We start from the raw sequence: 19,957 nt of genomic DNA, 5'->3' as shown, positions 1-19,957 counted from the left end.
GACTCCAGAGACATAAGGAGTGCCCAGTTTAATTTAGTCTTATTTAAACAGTTTCATTTAAAAATACTACACTTTAAGCAATTTAATAGCCCAGACAGAAGTCATGGATTGAAGTACACTGATAAGAATTGTTTGATGCAGCATTCTCAAGTGACAGCAGTATACATTTCTGCTGCATAACCACCAATGACAGTAGAGCCTGTAGGGCAACAGAGTAAAAGTCCTTCACAGCTTTCCTAAAAAGCGGTCTTACTGTGAAAAATCAGACAGACCAGTTTTAACGTCATTTTTAACAGTAAATGCATATTCCCTGCTGGCTTTCTCTACATGACATAATTCACACATCTTTAGGGTCTGTCTCAGTTCAGCATGGAGCAGGAGAGCCACATGTCCCACATGATTTTTCCAGACACATCTCATACTCTTTTCCAGCGTGTGACACCAAAACTGAACTCTTGCTGGCTAACATGTGCTGCCACCTACCAAGGTTACTAGGACAACAGTACTCAAACATTAATCCGCTGGTAAAGAAGCTGAGCTGCAGCAAGCTATGTACTACTGAAGGTGACCTGCAACTGTGAGAGATGAATTTCAGCTTGTGATTTATTCCATTCACAAGAGTTGTTGACTAAAAATAATGGAACAAAATGGAGTGGTCTTCAACAGTGGTTTTCAGAGGTCAGAAACACTCTCAGCATAGAAAAGGAAGCACAACAATAACTTTGGGCTGGCTGTAGAATAGTCTCTTTACAAAGGACTGGGCATAATCCAGTGCCTGTGCGCAAGAACTGCACAAAGCCTCTTCAAAAAGGTCTGGAACAAGGCAAGTTCAAGGGGTCCAAATTTCCTCTCTTTCCTTCAAAGCATGAAAGAAAACATACCCACCTGCTTCCAAGACTGCTAAGTCAAGCCGAGCTAAGCTCCTGCACATGTTTTAATAAAATAATCTTTTTCTTTTTAACTCAGAAAGATCCTACCTGACAGTGAAGTACTTCAACTACAAGCTGAGTGTGGAAGAGAGGGCTAGACCTGAGCCCAGTTACAATCTCAGCTTCAATCCACCAGTGCCTCAATGGTCATTCATGCAAAAACAGTTGCATGCTTGTAGTTCTCTGCCATCTTCTCATTATTGCTCTGAAAAGACTGATAGGTTTTCCCTTAATGGGCAATATTCTGCAGCATATCTGCAGAAAGAACTGTGAGGCCTGTCTCCACAGTAAATTCACAAATACCAAAAGACAAAAAAAGAGAACCAGCTTCACTGCAGGAATGCTTAGTGTATGAAAACTTAAACCAAGTTTGACCATCCAACTTAACTGGCTGACATGGACACAGACACTTACTTCACAGCTATGCTCAACATTGCCCTGAGAGGTCTGTGGCAGACACAGCATGGCTGGCCCAGATGCTTCTCCTACACTAGTTTTTCATTTGGCCCAGAAATTCTGGGGGCTGGATCACTCAGATCGCTCTGCTCATGAACACCAACGGATCCAGCGTGGATCAATACTGCGGCTATTATGCTTAATCTTTAGTGTTCCTCAAAACTGTGGAAGCAGCTCCTGCTAGAAAGGGAAAAGTGACTTTTTCTGCTGAAATATAGTTTCTGTACTCTACTACATTCCAAATCAGAATGTGTCAGTCCCAGGGGACAGCTAGTAAGTGAATAGCATCCACTCTATAGCACATCAGCTTTACTTAAGCAAAGCTTACTCTCTCAGGAAAGATGATACAATTTTTTTTTTGTTCAGCAGAAAAAGCAGCCACCATGAAACTGTAAGTTATATGAAAGCAGCAAGTAATTCACTGGAAGACATTTAGAACCATAGTTCAAATTTACATCTATGCCAGACAGTCATAAAAAAAAGCCTCCGCTAGCAAAGAGAAGGGGAAAATACAGCATTTGTCATTGCATGATCTCATGCCACTTTGTGGACTTCGGGTAATACCAGATTAATCACATTGGAACACATCAGCAAAGCTGATTTTAGATTGTTAAAGAGAAAGGCATTATATTGGAGATAAGAGAGCCTCTTTAAGCAGTTGCATGAAAGTCAAACTGACCCTATGACTAATATTATTTTGATGTTCATGAAGATTACTGCTTATGCTTTTCTCTGCTGTTATTTCTTCCATTTCTATGTCCATGTTCTGGTTTGGAATAATAAACAGCAGGATTAAAAGGCCATCACTGAAGATCTTGTCTCATATTTCTGGCTTCTTCTCAAGCAGGAAACATTATAAACCTCAGAAGAGAGACTGCTCTAAACACATTTTCCGCCTAATTTCAACACACAAGAATTTCGGATAAATTAAGATCTAAATACTTTTCTGGAAACCCAACAGAAGACACTGAAGTTTTCACATCATTTAATGACAAATGAAATATGTTTTGGCTCAGGGTATGGAAAGCACTGAAATATCATCTGAATATTCCTCCAGAGCAAATAAATAGAAGAAGCTTCTAACACTTGTCGATCTTCTTGCTGACCAGCAAACCCTTTATTAGGTGTACTCTAGCTTTACATCTAAAGCTGAGAACTCATCATAGCTGAAGCACACAAATCTTGCATGAGAATTCACTTTTGTAAATGATATAGCATTTATACAGCTGCTTGATGACTATAGATGAGCTCCAAATCAACAAACACTAAAGGACTTTGGACAGTGAGGATACAAACTATATGATTCCTATTGGATCTATTCCTACCTCTTATGGAGTGATAGACAAACCTTTTAAATTCTGAATTCAGGTTGAGAAAAAACAATCAAGAACTTTGCCTAGCTGAGCCTTCCTCTCCATCAGCTGTGTTTGCAGGGTGTTTTGGAGATCCTGTGCATTTCTCTAGCAGCCATATCCAGGTTATACTGTTTTTTGAAAATAACCCAAGGGTTGGCTTCACTTCAAGTGAGGACAGTATCTGCCTTATCTTCACTGTTTCTTTGATCATGATGAACTTTGGAAATGCTACCAAAGCGAAAAAATACCCACCAAGAAGAATACATAACTATAAACTGTGAGTATAAGGCATATTATCAGCTCCTCACCTGATAACAAGCTGTCACACAATACTGGTGATTATTGTTTTTTTTTTGTCTTTTTGATTCATGCAAAGGTGTTTCCTCTGCCAGTTATGAGAGAAAAAAAAACCCTAATCCTTTGGTTTTCATGACATTTCTATAGCAAAAGAGCCACAGTACTCACCTCTCTCAAGTTTAGGCATTTCACTTTGTCCTTGACCAAGGAAAATTCCCAGACACACACAACCGAGCTTGTTCCAGCTGTGATTATGGTAGTTGCTGAAGGACACACAGCGCAGAGGCACTTTCCCCAGTCTGCCATGCACTCAAATGTAGTCACATTCTGTACAAGAAAGCAGCCTTCAGTCAAGTGTTCATCTGGTGATACCATGCATTTGTTAATACCAAATGGCAGATTAAATTTTCAGAACTGAGCCCGCATTTCTGCAGCCGTGCCATTCTCCAGGGGCCGAACAGGAAGGCTGGTCAAAGGGCAGTATCTCATGTCTTAGGAGACTCAAGTCTCAATCCCTCTTGTGCCACAGACTTCCTATATAACTTCAGGCAAGCTCATTCTGCCACCATATAGTGACATAATGCAAACATTCAACACAGATTAAGAAGAAAGCTCAGGCTGTGACAGCCACTGCTAACAGAGTTATTGCCAGGCTCTGTGACCCTCCTCTTACTTGGACTCAAAAGCCCAAAGCCAAAGCACTAAATTGCATTCTGTGCCAACAGCTCTGTTAGCAGCTCCCCAGCTGGCCTAAACCAAGCTTGGGTCTGTTACACACTGCTACAATTAGAGTACACACATCCTTTCGCTCACATTCTGCATTAGCTCTCCCCCACACAGTGAGGACAACACTATGATGCTAATGATTCCGGTGAACCTGGATGCCACTGTTAGAGAACAGGCAGAACAAACCTTTACCTACCTACAATGAGGACAAACATTTATTTTAAGCTTATGTCCAGAGGCACTGTTGACCCAGAGAGAACTCAAGTCGGACTCCCAACTACTAATCATAGTGGCTGTGTAATCAGAGCAAGATAGTCAGTGACACTTTGACTTTTGAAGAGATAGAACAGATAATGTACAGCTCTGGTAGCATTATGAACTGCTAAGCACTGATTTTAATTTAAATCATTGGAGAAAATTCTCAATAATTTTACAGGGAGTAGAAAGTAAAATACATCTCATGGGTTTTTCACTTCCATTGACTATGGGTATGTCTGTAAAAATGTAATGGTGTGGCTTGCACATATACCCAAGTCAGTATCTTGCTGAATGATATATTCCGCTATTCTGGCACCCAGGCTAACTCAGACGTCTTTGTGTGTCATAACATTATTCCAAACACATTAAAAAACCCAGTTTGTTTATGGGAGAGGAAGAAACTTAATCTGTCAAGCGCCCTTACAAGCAATGCGGTGACATAGACTGTTGATTTTTAACAGCAAAGAAGTAAGAGTATTAACTTTCTAGAACAGAAGATATTATTATTATTATTATTATTATTTTGAATGAATGCTCTGGGCTAAGCTTTGGAGCCAGAGGGGAATTGACAGATGGTCCTATCTTAATTCCAACAGAAAATTCTGCACAATGCAATTTCTAATCAGAGACCAGAAGACATTGTGTTGTCCTTACAACCTATGAAATGAGGTTTCTCCTTCATTTTGATAGACAGAGTCACTGGAAAAAAAACTTCAGATAATTTAGAGTGGAAATGCCACATTTTTTAGCAGTTTAGACTGACTTTGTACTCTGTTGGGATATCCAACTTGAGATTTCTCAGGAAGTCTGACTGTAAGAAAGTCCTGTACAGCATCCTCTGAAATCAGTTTGCCAATAGCCTCTGAAATGGGTGTCCAAGTCAGCCAAAGACCATAACATATAATTAATTTCTGTAATGCTTAGACTTTTTCTTATTTACCTTCTCAGACCCATAGTTGCCAAAGCAGCACGTGAAGTCCTCAAATCCCCAGCAGAATGTTTTGCTCCAAAGAGGAGGAATTAAAACTTTGTTTTTTTCAACAGCCAGAATGCCTTTTTCAGTATGAACAATGTGTCCAATAGCTCCTTTGGGATAGTCTGACAAGACAGAGAACATATTTAATTCTGTTGGTTTTAGAGTACTTATGTTAACTTTCCTCCTTGCACAGCTTGTGTGGCAAGGCTGGCAAAATCCATAACTGAGCTCAGTGCTGTGGCCAGGCCCACAGACAGAAATCCACTCAACAACTGAGATTCCAGACAGAACAGTGGAAACACTCCTCTCCAATGGACCACATAAATCCATGCAGAAGGAGTGATGTGTTCCAAAAGAGAGGGTTTAATGGCAGTGTCATTAAGCTCCTTGTCATTGGCAGACTGCCTTATGCCATGCACTACAGAGGATGTGGGGCATGTCACCAACAGCCGCTGTAGTACAGCTATGGGAGCCCACTGTCCCCACAAAGATGTGTGAGGTAAAGAACACCACTGTGGGATGAAAAAGTAGACACACTGAAATTTTCCAGGCTTCTTCATGGTAAGAAAAGTCGCAGATTAAGAAAAAGATGAAGAAAAAGATGAAGAAAAATAAAAGATTTAAAGATTGAGAAGTGGGGAAATACAGACATTATTTACTTCTCTGCTGAATACAAAAAGAGAGAGTGAGAATGGAAAACAGTGAGGTTTATGTTTCTATTTAACTTATTCAGAATGTAGAAGAGAAAATATTTAGGTGTCTTATTAAAAAAAATGTTCTGAACTCTACAACAGAAGTTTCAAGATCTCTCCTGAATATTTGAGTGTTTTCAGTGCCCACTCACAATACACACATACTCAAACAACTATTGGCAGAAGGGATCTTGATTGTATCAATTCATACTAAGCTGTGTGACTGTTTTTGTACTCTTGAAAATCTAGGTTCACTCCATCCAAGAATTCTGCACATATTAGCTCGGAAAACGGAGCACGGCACCTGCAGCACCTTTTAATGTAACTGGTGAGAGCTTCAGATTTTGCAGGCTGCTCATAAAAGGAGGAAGAATTCCACTTGAGTGAAGGGACAGCATAGTCTCTCTTCCTGATGAACTTTTCCCTTGGGCATTCCTGGATGGGTGTGGTTTCGTGAAGAGCTAGAACAAAGGAATGGCATTGAAAAATGAATCTTTATTTGCCAGATCATGAAGTAGACACATCTGTTTAAATCCTTAATTATAGACGCCAGCACTGTCATACATGAACCTCTTTATTAAGGTAAAATCTGATTCTTACTACATTTTCATTAGACTATATCCCTTCCTCACAGAGTCAGGCAGCTAATTGCAATCATTCAGGAGAAGAGAGAAAAGCATAGATGAGAGCTTGAGCTGCTTTTATTTGACTGTACCCATTTCCAGATCAGTGGTTACTCACATGACTGTAGTGAAGGAGTAGAACTCAGATTTGATGCAACAGCTATATGGCATAGAAGAATAGCATGATTAGAAAGTGGAATCACACCCATGTATGTGGGTGCATACTGATGTAGTATACAATATGGAGAAGTCTATAGCTCCTTTTTCAGTAGATTGAAATCAGAAAATGTCTCTGATTTAAGTTTCTGTTCTTGCTTTCCAGTTGAAATACTACAAGATCAAAATAAATTATGCTTCCTACTATCCTGATAAAGTGGTACCTGCTTTGGTATCTGTCCGAAGTTGCTGATAAAACCCAGGATGGTGCTCTTAATCAGAGGATCTTTAACGTTATTGAGATCTGTCTTGTCTCCGTAGAAGTAAGGGTGATAGGTGTTAACTGCCTCCACCGCAGCAGAGCCATGCTGCTTGTGGCCAAAAATCAGATCTATCCAGCAATGGAGGTGTGCACTGACATAGTCACTTTCCAGTGCCTGAAACAAAAAGAAAATTAATGCATTCACTACAGTGTATCCATTACAAATGCATTACCACTTTCCAATACCTGCTGGAGACTTAAATTCTCTGCAAGTGAATCTTCACACTTTCAGTTCCTACAGTGTCATCATTCTCAGCACATCCTCACAAAATGAGACCAAAGAGGTGAATAATTGATCCTGACAGGAAAAGGAAGGACAGAGTGCAGCAGTAACAGAGACTTTATTTGAGAAGATACATATTAACACAGATTGCAAAGGGAGGTAACTAGCAGAGCAGCTTTACGTTGGGTCTGAAGGATACAGCAGGAGAGGATGCATGCCATGAACCAGCAAAAAGAATGTAGAGCTTGTACTGAAATGGAAGGGGTGCTGCAAGCCAAGACAGGGAAGGGGTTTTGCAACAGGAGTGTTGGGGTGCAGCAGAGCAGCTGTATGACAGAAGCTTCAAGATTGCTTGGGTTTGATCAAGAAACATTTTGATGCCCTTGCAGGGCTCAAGCAGAGAGAGTTGCAGCACCAGATTTCTTCATCCTGGGAAAACTTGGAGGTCTGAACGTTTTTCCACAAAATAAGAAATGCTTAACTTTGATTAGATTTGCTAACCATAGCAACAGGTTTGTGGAGTAATGGAACCAGAACAATTACTACTGGAGCAGACTGGAAGACACACTACAAGGCAATACCATCCAGACCAACATGGGCTGCCTAGAAACCTCAGTGTAATCATAGCAGAAAAGTTGTGCTCAGAAGACCCAGGCAGCAAGTTCATAAGCAGTAGTCCCAAGTTTCAGTTGAACCTTTGCCCACCTCCAGGTTAGCCAGCCTTACCCATGAGGCTTCACTCTACTGCCCCTGCCGTCACGTGCTTCACCAAATTTTTGTGCATTCCCGAACAGCCTTGCCCAATGATTCAAGCAGCAGTGTTAAACATTATTAAAAATACTTTCCTATCTCCGAATCAGTTGACTGTGCAATGCTCCCTGATGCTCAGTTGAAGGTCTCCCAAGCAGACCATCCCACCCAAAGCACAGCAGAAATAAACAAGCTAATGGGATCCACAACAATGGCTCATTTCACAGAGCAGACCGTTAGCCCAGTGCAGCTGGTTTAAATGACCCTGCCCACAGCTATAATGATCACAGGACAGCTCAGAGAACAAGTACCACAGACATCTGCCCCCTGCAAACAACAGCAAACCACTTATGAACAGACTCAGACTCACCCTTATTAATAAAAGCAGTTAGTCCATGAATTACAAACTGTAAATTTTGTCTGGCATCACTGCCAGAGCAAAAAAAAGCAACCAACAGAGCCGCAACTGTGCAGCCTCTCAGTATTTCACTGAGCACTATGACAAGCCCAGCCAGGGACAGAGAAATTGCCATCTACGGAGCAAGTAAATAAATTTCTTTAGTAGACTAGAGTCCTAACTTATTAAATATGAAACAGGGAGCTACTCACAGTTTTATATCAAGAACAATTATTTGCTCTTATATTCTTTAAAGCAATAGCCAAACCTCAGAACAGTGTTGACCTGGATCTGTTTAATGCACCAAACTCACTGTGAAGCCTTCTAGAAATGGCCACAATTCCAGTAACAAACACAAGCAGCCTTGTGTATGATTTCAGGAGACAGAAACTCTCATGTTTCAAAGTTCAAGATCTCTAACTCTTCACTTCAGGGTTTGATGAACTTTTCCAGGAACACTAATCAACTGTCTTTCCACAGCAAGATTTCTTGCACCCTCCTGTATAACATCTAGTATTGGTTGGAGAGAGAATATTGGACTGACTGCACATGAGGTCTGATCATGTCTGGCAAATCATTAAGACCATGAGTTTATAAACATGATCTTTCATTTGCTAAATTGCTCCTACTTGAGATGTGAATTAATTTGTAAAAGTTGTGTGGCTTTATCAGCTGTGCCAATATTATCAAATAGTGCAGCTCAGTAGAACAGAACAGATGGTAGACAGGGCCCAGTATCCACATTACATGCACAGTGGGGGCTTTACTTCAAACTAGATCTAGTTTGGTCCCACAGGCTGAATGCCACCAGCATCTGGAGTGCACAACTGGAGTGCAGCTTTTGGTTTCATTTCATCCAAAACAAATCTAGTTCACACAATCCAAGATCCCTCTACAATGAGAGCAAAACCATGCTATGCAGGGATGACTGATAGATTAATTTCTAAATTGCATCCTTACTGCAAAGTACAAGGTGAAAGCAGATGTATGTAAGTGTATCTAAGTGCCTTTGGAGTGCCCACCATTACATAAGCAGTAAGGAGCACAGCTCAGTCCTTTATACTCCAAACAAGCCACAATATAAGAGACAGTGTTTCTCTCTAATTTTTTTTTTTTCTTTTTAATACGAGCATAAAATTGCAGCAGCTTTCAGGCATCCATGGACTTCTGTCTGCAACACCTCTTTTAGGGAAGGACAGTGTTGTCTTTCCGATGTTTGGAAAACTGGAAAACAGAGACTGAGCACTTTGGAAGGTCACAGAAAGAGTACAAGACAGAGCAGAGAAAGGAACCAGAGCACCCCAAAACCTACATATCTTCATTAGAGTCCCTGGGGAACACTAGGGAACTGTTGCATGTTTGACCTCCGTGGCCAAAACCTATTTGCAATGGGTAGAACTGAGCGGCTTCCCTAAAAGAGAAGGGATTGGGCACTCCCTAGGCTCAAATCTTCCTTTCAGCAAGGACTGTTCTTGGAGCAGCATGCCTGCAATGCACACAACACTTACACAGGGATCTCCTTCCTCATAGTAGATGTATCATTATGTGGTTACAGGCACTGACAAAAACTCAGGTCTCTCTTCCCTTCCACTACCTTTCAGTGTGACTGGAGCTCTGAGCCTCTAAATCACTCTCTAGGCACCTTCCAAGATGCCTGCCTCATTAATACTTATTATTGTGTATGTACAGGAACTTAAGCAGTCTGAACATGGCTCTTAATTTCTCTGCATCTCAGTTCTTTGGCAAAAACCATTCTTTCCTTATCGCCTCAAGCTAATAGGTTGCAAATAGGCAAGGGAAAGAATCTGACTGAAGAATGGAAACCAGGTGCTGGGGGGAAAATCAGACACTAAATAGTGTTTTCTTTACAAATCAGAAAAAAAAGCCCAACTCTCAAATTTTCTCATATACTAAATTCCTCCCACCGAATTCTAAATTTGGAAAAATTACATCATTTTATTTTACTAATAATGAAGCTATATATCATACAATATTAGTTATAATAGCTACATCAAAATAAAATATTTTCAGTTCAGCCTGTAATGTAATATAAACACTGCAATGAAAAGATAATTTTGAAACGTTTTGATAACTAAGACAGAAAGTTGAAATGATTTATTGAGACATTTTCTTGTTAATACTGACACAGTACCCTTTCAATCTGACTAGTTTTCCGATGAAAAACTCTTCCATACAAGCACTCTGTGCTTGTCAGCCCAAGTAATACTGGGCTGTGATCTGAATTACACATGTAACGGCTACAGAAATACAAGGTAAAACAAAGAACAAGAAGATGAATGTAGCTTCTGTAAAGGGATTGATTAGTTACTGAATATGCTGTAAATTCAATGTACTGGCTTAGGTTACTGAGCTGTGTGGCAGCACACCACTGAGTCAAGCTACTGGACAGGGAGACACTTGAGACCTGCTAATAATAGTAAGCAGCTATTCTGCACACCACATAACTTGGAATATCATTAATTCACAAGCTTTTATGTATTGAAGCAGGATTCTAAAGCAAAAAGTGGTAGGTGGCTACTTTAAGTCACATTTTCAAAATGATTGAAACCAACATTTTTAATAAGTACATACAAAACATACATTTCAAAAGAGGTGAAGTAGCAAGGTAGAAATTTACTTTCTCTGAAGTACTTTTTTAGCATTGTTCTTCTGACACAGTTTTAAAGTGAAGTGTTCACGTCCTGAATTCACAATAGAGAGTAAAGGAAGTCTCTTAATCAATTAAACAAAAAAAAAGAAATATCTCACTATATGCTCAACTGCACACAAAAAGTAGGCAAGCACAGGCTCAGATCATATCTGTGTTCACTCACAGGAATAATCTGAGCATGTGTGAATGAATTTGGAGTTGAACAAGCTCACTTTCATACTCAGAGTTATTCACAAGCCAAAGTGTTTGAAGGATCAGAAACCCATAGAGACAGCACGGGATGCAGGTGCTGCAAAGCACTGACTTATCTTTGGAATATAATGTTTTAGCAACAATTAATTATTTGTAAGATATGCAGATGATGCACACTCTCAGGAACCTGTTCTCTTTAGAACTCGTTTAACAGAAGAAAATTTTCTTCAGGATGGATTCACAGCCCATAGACCAGCTTATAAAGCACTTCTTTTTTTTTAAAAACATGGATAAAAATGGCATTGCCAAACATGGGACTATGGTAAGATTACTGACAGCATCCAGGTGGCTGCAGGGAGAAGGAGATGTAAGAAGAGGCCAGAACAAATAATTCAAACAGGCATGTAGGATTTCAAGAGGGAAAGGAGAGACACTTTAGGTATGCGGAGTGGAGTCATACAGAAATTAAAAATATAAGGGCATGAGGAAGGAGATTTGCACGTAATGCCAGACAATGAAGATGGTCCCCTTCCAATTGTTTCTGTACCGATTTGAAACAAGGTACCAGGACACCAAAAAGAATGAGATGAAGATTCAAGAGAATGCCCCCAAAAAAGCATGGAAATGATTCAGTAGTATGGACAATCACAAAAAGTACAGACATGAATGCAGCACAGAAGTGCAAAGCAAGGGACATGAAAGTAATGGTAACTTAATGGGAGCATTGTGGTTGCTGTCAACAGTTAGGTGAACAGTGGATTAAAGAAAAAGACAGAAGTATGACCCTGATTTTGTTCAAAACAGGAAAAAAGTTACAGCAGTCAGTGAGGAGTTCAGACACAGGATTTAGGAACCAGCATTTGGAGAGGTCAGCTGAGGAAAGGCTTATCTGGACATATCAAAATAGAATATAGGTGTAGCCACAGGTTTGGGTGCCGTTACCTACAAAGAGATTATCGAGAGTGGAAGCTGAACTCCCAAAGATAGGACCTGTATAGCATAGGAGATGTGAGAACCACACTCTGAGGCAGAAACTGAAGGTACGCATGACAAACCAGGATGATGCAATGCCTTGAAAATCATGGGCTATTTTAGTCCCACCAATGTCAACTATAACGATCACACTTCTTGTACACAGCAAGAATCTGCACACATGAACAAATATAGATTGACTCCTTTTGCCAGAGGAAATCTGAGGAGATAATGCAGGGGCAGTATAGTACAGCCCATTCCCTTTTTAGCTCTAACAGAAGGAGAGACCTGCACCCAGATACTCTGCTGGAAAGTCTGCGTTCAGTGCAACAACCTTCATACAGAATTGCCTTTGCACTCACTACTACATAGCAAGTGACATCATACAGAAGTTAAGACTTTCTAACTATTAATAGATAGCACTAAGTGCAGTAAGTCTCAGGACCTTAAAGCTATTTGCTTTCAAATTGCCAAGGTTAACTCCATGAAAGACAGGAAATCATATTAGGTTTTTCCCCCTAAAATAAAAGAAATCATTGTAGTCCTGGCATGACTCAGAGATGGAGATAGATAATTTTTTTAAAAAACTACACAGCTGGTTAACAACAACATGGAACTGTTTGCATATAAATGCTATGTGCATACGTTATGTTATGCTCACATATATACACATAGGTCCATGTGACAGACCTAGATACAAACCTCACCTAGTTTGGAAAGCTGGCCTTGATTCAGTGTGAACTGTTAGGCAGACAAGTAGTCATGCCAAATTCAGTACCCACATGAACTCCACAAAGGCAGGATGCATTTAGATCTCACATTTTGGTTGGTAACTATGGCCCTCGAGAGTTTCATTTTCAGTGAGAGCCAGTTCAGCATTTTGTCACAAATCTTGATATTCACTGACCTGTCTGTGCAGAAGAATGAATTTATGGGGGTCCCCATCTGCCCAAGGAGGAAGTTGTACATCTCCCAGCACTGTTCCATCCTGCATGCAGCCTGCAGGAATTGCAAAGGAAGAATTAAAACCAAGAATCACATACATTGCTAATATGAACAGTTTTTCTAAAACACTGAATCAAAGGAAACTGAGGTGATTTTCACACGTGCAGTTTCAGATTCTACCTCAAGTATAGTGCCATAGAACACTGCAGAACCAATTTCTTCTGGGATTTCTGAGATGTTCTAGTAACTGTCGCTAAGACAGTAAAAACATGCATGTCCTCAGCACAATCCATTTTAGCACGGACTGCAAACTCAGACAATACAAACCTGTTGGCATGATGTTATTTTTATACATAATTTTGTGGCCCTAACTGCCAGAGATTCCTACTAAATCAGACACTGGGACGAATTTTGTTCTCAAGTCCTTTGCAATCTGATTCCTTTCAGAAGGTGAGCATATGAGCTTAAATCAGAGCACAGATGAATTGAAATTTAAGTTGCGGCTCAGGTCTGTGATTGCAAGTTTCCTTACAGTGTAGCACTGAGCAGATTCAGATTCTTGGCTTTGCCTATTGCAAAGTCTTCCTGTATATTGGGTCACTATTGGCAAGATTCTGGTGTCTTTTTTAGGTCTCTCCACTTTACTCCACTCAGATCAGTCTCTAGATCTTGATTTCAGCCAGGCTCTGTTTCTTGGCATCCTCTCAAGCAGAAAGTACTCCAATTCTTTCCTGTCTTTTAACAATCTTCTAATATCTTTTTCCCATTTTGCCCTTTTCTTAGCACATTTCATTTCACTGAGATCTGAAATACAATTATAACTAGACCTCAATACCAGGGGTTAACCTTGCTGCCATCAATTTAGGATGATTCTTAAGGTATTTCTCTTCTGCCTTAATTGTTAACCAACCTGTGTCCACTTCAAAAAAAGCTTTGCATTGCAAATGATGTGAGTTTCCTGTAAAGTGAAGTGAACCAGGACTGCCATTCCTATTTATGAATAGTATTTTTTTTCTGAATTCTCTCTGACCCTCCATCACTGACCCAGAAAGGTCTAGAGACAGTGTACATTCAGAAAGGATTGTGATGCTGCTTGAGGCCAGAGATGATATATCAAGTTCAAGTGACTTGTGCAGAACTTTTCAAGATGAGAGTAAGGACCCTTGGCAACTTTAATCACCAGAGACACGAGATTTAAAAAAACCCACTTTTCACTAACACAATTTAATAATTGATCTCTCTCCAAAAGTCAAATTAATATATTGTTTATCTCCACATAGATGTGGTGATACAGATCAAATTTTCAAAAGCAGCCAGCTAGGTTGCTTATATAAAAATCTGCCTTTGACAAAATGTGTAATTCCTTTGCACAGTAATTAACAGAAATTACAGTCCCTTCTGAGCTGGAAACTTGGTTCTTCTGATATCATTCACATATCAGAAGCTTGTATTCTTGTAGCCTTATTTCAATAAAAAATGATCTCTCATCACTAGAGAACCTCACCAGTCTGCATAACCCAGGGACCAACACATGATCTGGATCTTCTCCCTTGGCAGGATGCTGAGGAGTGAGAGGGGAGCACTGAAGTCCCTTCTAGAACTTACCAAATTCAAAGTGATTTGCATTGGTTAGGAACTCTGGCAAGTAGAAGAATTCAGGGATAAGTTCCCTGACATCACTCATGTTGTCCCTTGATGCTGATTCCCATGTGCTCTTGACACTGTGAAACATCCTGTCTGCAACATCAAAACTCCCGCCCTGTGAAATGGAGACAGACAAAAAGACTGCAGGGTGAATATTCTGTTAAATAAAAAGCAGGTGCAGAATCTTAGCCAATTCTGCAATAATCACCTTATCACACATTTGGTTAGGTGATATCTCAAGATCTGTCCCAGCTCTATTTACTGTGATCTTATATTAGGGGCAGTGTTAGTCCTGATTTGTAGACAAGTAAGTTAAGAATACCATAAAGCTTGGAGTCTTTGCATAGCTTGCAATAACACAGAAGTAAGGAGAAATGATCACATGCAGCTTGAGAATATCAGCATACCCATTATTAATGCTTCTGAAGACAATTAATTCCTTTCACCTCAAAGTGGCTTGCAAGCAGTGGACACAACTTCAGTGTTTACACTTCAGTTGTGACACAAATAGTTGTGAACAATCTTACATGTAATTCTTCTGAGAAAAACCTTTGGGGAAAGGGGGTACCACTGAAATAACATTCATGAAACTCAGGCAAACAGGAAAGGCTCAGTGGGCAGAATCCTGCAGGGACTGTTAAGTTCTTATGGGAAGGAAGGACAGCATGAAGAGGGGAAGAATGGAAAAACATCTGAGTCCTGAGCTGAACTGGCATGTAAGAAAAGAGAAACAAACTAGCTCACATCCTGAGAATTTGAACTTTTAGTTTAATGAGAGTCAAATGCTAGACAAAAGCAGCCTTAGTAGCCCAGGACATCATTCTGAACTCAGGTGTCAAGCAGAAAGCAAGGAAAAAAAAAAAAAAATCACTCACGGAACAAAGGGTGTATACCTTACATTAAAATAATATTTCGTACAGGATTTTCTAATGGGATTTCAGATACTGTATGCGTTTGCAAAAATCCAGGTTCACCTTTATATAGGGATCCCTACATTGAGCATGAAAGGATTTATTTTAACATAAAATTTCTACAGTAATGGAAATAACCAAATAGAAATAAGTTTGTGGGGGCCAGCTGAATGATTTTGTCAGAAAGAAGCTGTTTCAGAAGAAAGCTGACTTTTTAACTACATAAAGTGAAAGAACCAAATTGTTTCTCCATACCTAGTTCAGGTGCTGGCAGCAGTATTGGTGCCCAACTGCAGCATGCTCCCATGCTAATATACATATTTTTCATTAGGGTTAATTAATTTGGATTGTATGTCATGGGACATAACACTACATCCCACTGCCAGGGCTCAAGAGACATTGTCAGTGACAGAACGAGTATCTTTAAGTAGTTCTACAGTGCAGTGAAAATGTATGAATCATTGGTCATCCTCAACCATTCAAGCCTCAAAGCTGCTTCACTAGGCAAAAAGAGTAAGTCAGTGGGACTGCAGAATGAAGACACTAAAACCCAGAGGTGGTTCAAGAGTCAATCTGTTAATGAATATGAGATACGGTCAGGTTCTGTCTATGGCTGACCTCTTGGGAAATCTTGATAGCTTTTGGTTAGCTTTCTCTCTGCCTGTATGTTGCATGTGGCAGATGAGGAGGATACTGTCCTTCTGCACAATAAAAGTCAGTTGAAGCTCTGACTTGCAATCTATTAAATAGGAAAATAACATCTAAGCACCCTCAAGTCGTAAGGATGGGAACCCACTCCCATGGAGCAGATGAACCCTGAGCACAGTTCCCACATTGGTTTCTGATGGTAAGAACCACTGCCCTTTTGTCTGCCCAAGTACCTGCACACTTATGATGTAACTCCTGTGGATCTACAAACTGTACTAAGTATGGAAACTGCAAGTCAAGAAATAACTTTTGCCATTATCTTTTGTTAGGGAGAAATTACCCTCATGGATAAGCTATCAAAACACAGAAGTCAATAAACCCTACATTCTGAAGCCACATCTCCTTGCTTGTCTTTTGAAACTTCCACCAAAAGCCAACACATATTCCAGATGGAAAGACCCCATCATTGTATCCCCTGAGGTGAACTCTAACCAGGCTTTTGGTCCAGTCTTTTCTCTAAATGACAGCATAGTTCTGCTTTACTTCCTTGTCCTTCTCCCTTTTACCACTGACAAATGTGAAGCCTTCCCACACCCCCTCAAGGTACTGAGTGAAAAAGTGGCTAATCATATGAGTAAGCCAAGTTGGAGTTAATCTCATGCACAAGGTCATCTTGTTCTTGATCATTATTAGGCAAGGACCCTTGGAGTCAAATTCAAATTGAAATTAAAACAGAGTAGAAGAAGAACCATAAATAAATCAACAGCTAACAAGTATCTCATTGAAGCATATTAAAGGGTTTTGTATATTTAATCTGCACACAGTGCACTGTGTGTGGTGGTGATTGATGCTTTTTCATCTTTTTTTGCAGCTTTTATGAGAGCTGATGGTAATCTCCTGAGAAACAATATGATTTGTAATAAAAAGATTACCTGTATTAAATAAAAATAATATATACATAGGAAATGCTGTTAGCGCAACAAATCTGGTTAAAGATATTACCACCATGAAAAAATGTGATTTTTTCCCTGGCTGTCTAATTCATTTTAGGGAAAAGTAATATCTTTAAAACTTAAGCCTGTATTATTTATAAAGGAAGCAATAACTGATTTTCCCATTTCCTATATTAATAAATTTATTTGCATATATTTATATCAGAATTAATGAGTTTTCTCTTTCTATGAATGCAAAAACTGCACTGAAAGAGAAAAAGAGAATCAAAAACTGCTTTATGCCTCTAGATTGCAAGTCGACATGAATTCTTATGGCTTTTCTATAGCTAGACACAGTAAATCTCTGTTTTCTTTCCTTTCAGTAGAGGCCTTACACTGCCATCAAGAATACTGGAAAAATATGCTTTCTAAAACTACAGTTTAGCAGGGTATATACAAAACAACTAGTTCAAAGGGATCTATAGAGAGAAGTTAGAATTTCCCATGTTTATAAAACTAAGCATCACTGGTCCTTGGTGGTGCTTTAAATCCAAAGACCTCAAAGTGTTTCTAAGAGACATTTACAAAGGTGCAAAGACTTACCACACGTACTCAGAGATGCTAAGAAGTAATTACCTGCAGACAGTGCTTAAATGACTGCTCAAGAGTCAGTGACAACAAAGAGCAAGAATCCTATTCTTTATAAGTACCTTTGAAAGATAAAAGCCAAGAATGATCAACTGCTAGCTGAAATGCAACAGTGGAATAAGAATAAAAGGGGATAAAAGTTAACTTGAATCAAAAGCAAGTCTCACTAATTATTGAGGGCATGAAGTCCTAGAATGCCTTTCCAACAAAGACATTAAACACAGAAATCTTATCTGCTTTTCTGTGGTGCTGAGACCAATTCCTGAAAGGAATTCCAGGAGGTACTTGACTAAGGTGAAGTGGAAGTACCATCCAACACCTGTCTCATAAGCCAGTTTTTCATTCATTCCAGTCCACTATGCAAAGCACATACACACTTTTCTCCAGAGTAAAATCTCAATACATTTAAATAAAACGTGAAATAGTAAGGTTTGGTGAACTCCTGTACAGTTCCCTTACTAGAGACAATGCTTCCTCACTGCATTCTTCTGTGGTCAGGTGCAAATCAATTCTTTGACTTGAGAAAGAGGATAGTATACCAACATCAATTTTTCACGAGGGATGCACCCAAGCTCTTTCATTTCCTTGACATGTGCATTCAGACTGGCAGTTTGCAGCTAGCTTTTTCACTTCTTAAGATGCTGAGAGGCTTTCACAGCTCCCAAATCAGCACCCTTCCGATATCTTAAATTTGAAAGTACTCCTTTTCCCACCTTCTCTTGCCTTGATCATACAGTTCTTAGGTCTGTTTTTTGCCTGATTGCATCTCACAGTCAGCAATTCCTAAGCCATTTTAGGACCAGTCACCTGGGGGAAATGACAGCAATGAGCTCAACTGAACATGCAGCAACATAAGAGCAAAGGAATGAGACTGGAAGAAGTCCAACAGTTCAGCGGATCCACATCTAGACACAATTTTGAGTGCTTCAGATCTCAGCAGCCTTTGAACATAACTATCCCCACAAAAATGCTTGTTACCTGCTAATCAAACAAACACAGCTGCAAAGCAGCTACTCAGACTGGGAACTTGTTACGCATGAAAAGTGTGCCAGCAAGATACAACAGCCTTTGTTGTTTACAACACGAAATAACTGCTCCACAGTCATTCATGACTGCGGCTAACATATGGCTCACAGAGTGCGATGGTAACCATTGCCTCAGGTGGTTCACTAACCCATCAGCTACTGCTCATAACAGCCGATATCATATGGCTTATTACTTAATTAGCACAGCGCTTTATTTATATTAGTTAATTTAAAAAAAGAAAAAAAAAAAGAAAAAAGACCAGTACAACAGCAAAGCACTTGGAAAGCTGTAGGAGGCATGTCCAGCCCTCCTCATATGTACAGCAATCTCTGAGTGTAGAATATTCTGGCCTAGCTGTGTCTTTCACATTTCTCCATAAAGATAGACAAATTTCAGCAAGACACGGCTTAAAAAATACACTTTTGAGAATCTATCCTCCTGGTAGACTCTGCTATAACACAACACATATTACAGAAATAAGGGTAACAGCTGCCTGCTACAGCCTAAGTGTCTGTGCTTGTGTGTCACCAAGTGCCTGCTGAAGAGGGAAGTCAGGAAGTTTGATGCCCCTGTATGATAACCAGCAGGGAAAGGTAAGCACAAAGTTCAGTTTCCATTAAATTCAATTTCATGGTGAGTGCTTTTGGCACCATAAAACGGTGCCAAGTTCAGAACAAATTAAACAAAATATTCTTTCCAGAGCACTGGATGTAGTCTCACCCCATTTCTCCTTCAAGGAGCTGATCCTGGGATCCCTGCCATTCCCCACCCACCAGAACCTGTGCATCCTCATATAGCTCAGGAATGCTCTTTATGCCACCACAGCCAGCTCCAAGTGCTTGCCTGGAGCCATGCTACTGTATGAGCACGTGGGCTTGGAATACCTACTATGAAAGTCTCATCAGCCCCAAAGTTAGAAGCTTATGTTCAGACAGGTAGTGAAATGTTGTCTAGGTGTCTACATGCCTCAGTTCTCACAAAATGCATCATAGGACCGTTCTCACTCAGAAAAAAGAAATCAAGATCATCAGGCATCAATCATGCTCCCACATTAAGATGTTTTTGCTGGATTCAACACACACAGCATAGAGCCCAGAGTCCACGCAGAGTATACAGAAAATGTCAAAAGAATTAATCCCTCTTCATTACACAGCCACTGTAATGTGCTACATGGTTCCTAATGAGGTGTAAGAGGGAAGCTATCTTTC

The 19,957-nt window shown here is 39.9% G+C and overlaps 1 protein-coding gene across 1 annotated transcript in view; it reads right to left on the bottom strand.

The window, feature by feature from the left end:
• WDFY4 (WDFY family member 4) overlaps window positions 1-19,957 on the bottom strand; it is a 139,074-nt gene that overhangs the window by 8,205 nt on the left and 110,912 nt on the right. The window contains exons 51-56 of the mRNA XM_086752246.1: window positions 14,546-14,699; window positions 12,903-12,994; window positions 6,693-6,905; window positions 6,003-6,150; window positions 4,962-5,119; window positions 3,206-3,364 (exon numbers count right to left, since the gene is read on the bottom strand). Of these exons, the coding sequence (XP_086608372.1) occupies window positions 3,206-3,364; window positions 4,962-5,119; window positions 6,003-6,150; window positions 6,693-6,905; window positions 12,903-12,994; window positions 14,546-14,699 (924 nt within the window). The remainder of the gene's footprint in view (window positions 1-3,205; window positions 3,365-4,961; window positions 5,120-6,002; window positions 6,151-6,692; window positions 6,906-12,902; window positions 12,995-14,545; window positions 14,700-19,957) is intronic.

The sequence above is a fragment of the Chlamydotis macqueenii genome, chromosome 7 (assembly GCF_036417535.1).
Source record: "Chlamydotis macqueenii isolate bChlMac1 chromosome 7, bChlMac1.mat, whole genome shotgun sequence".
NCBI lineage: Eukaryota > Metazoa > Chordata > Aves > Otidiformes > Otididae > Chlamydotis > Chlamydotis macqueenii.
Note: the sequence above shows the minus strand (reverse complement) of the source record. Positions and strands in the feature narration are given on the sequence as shown.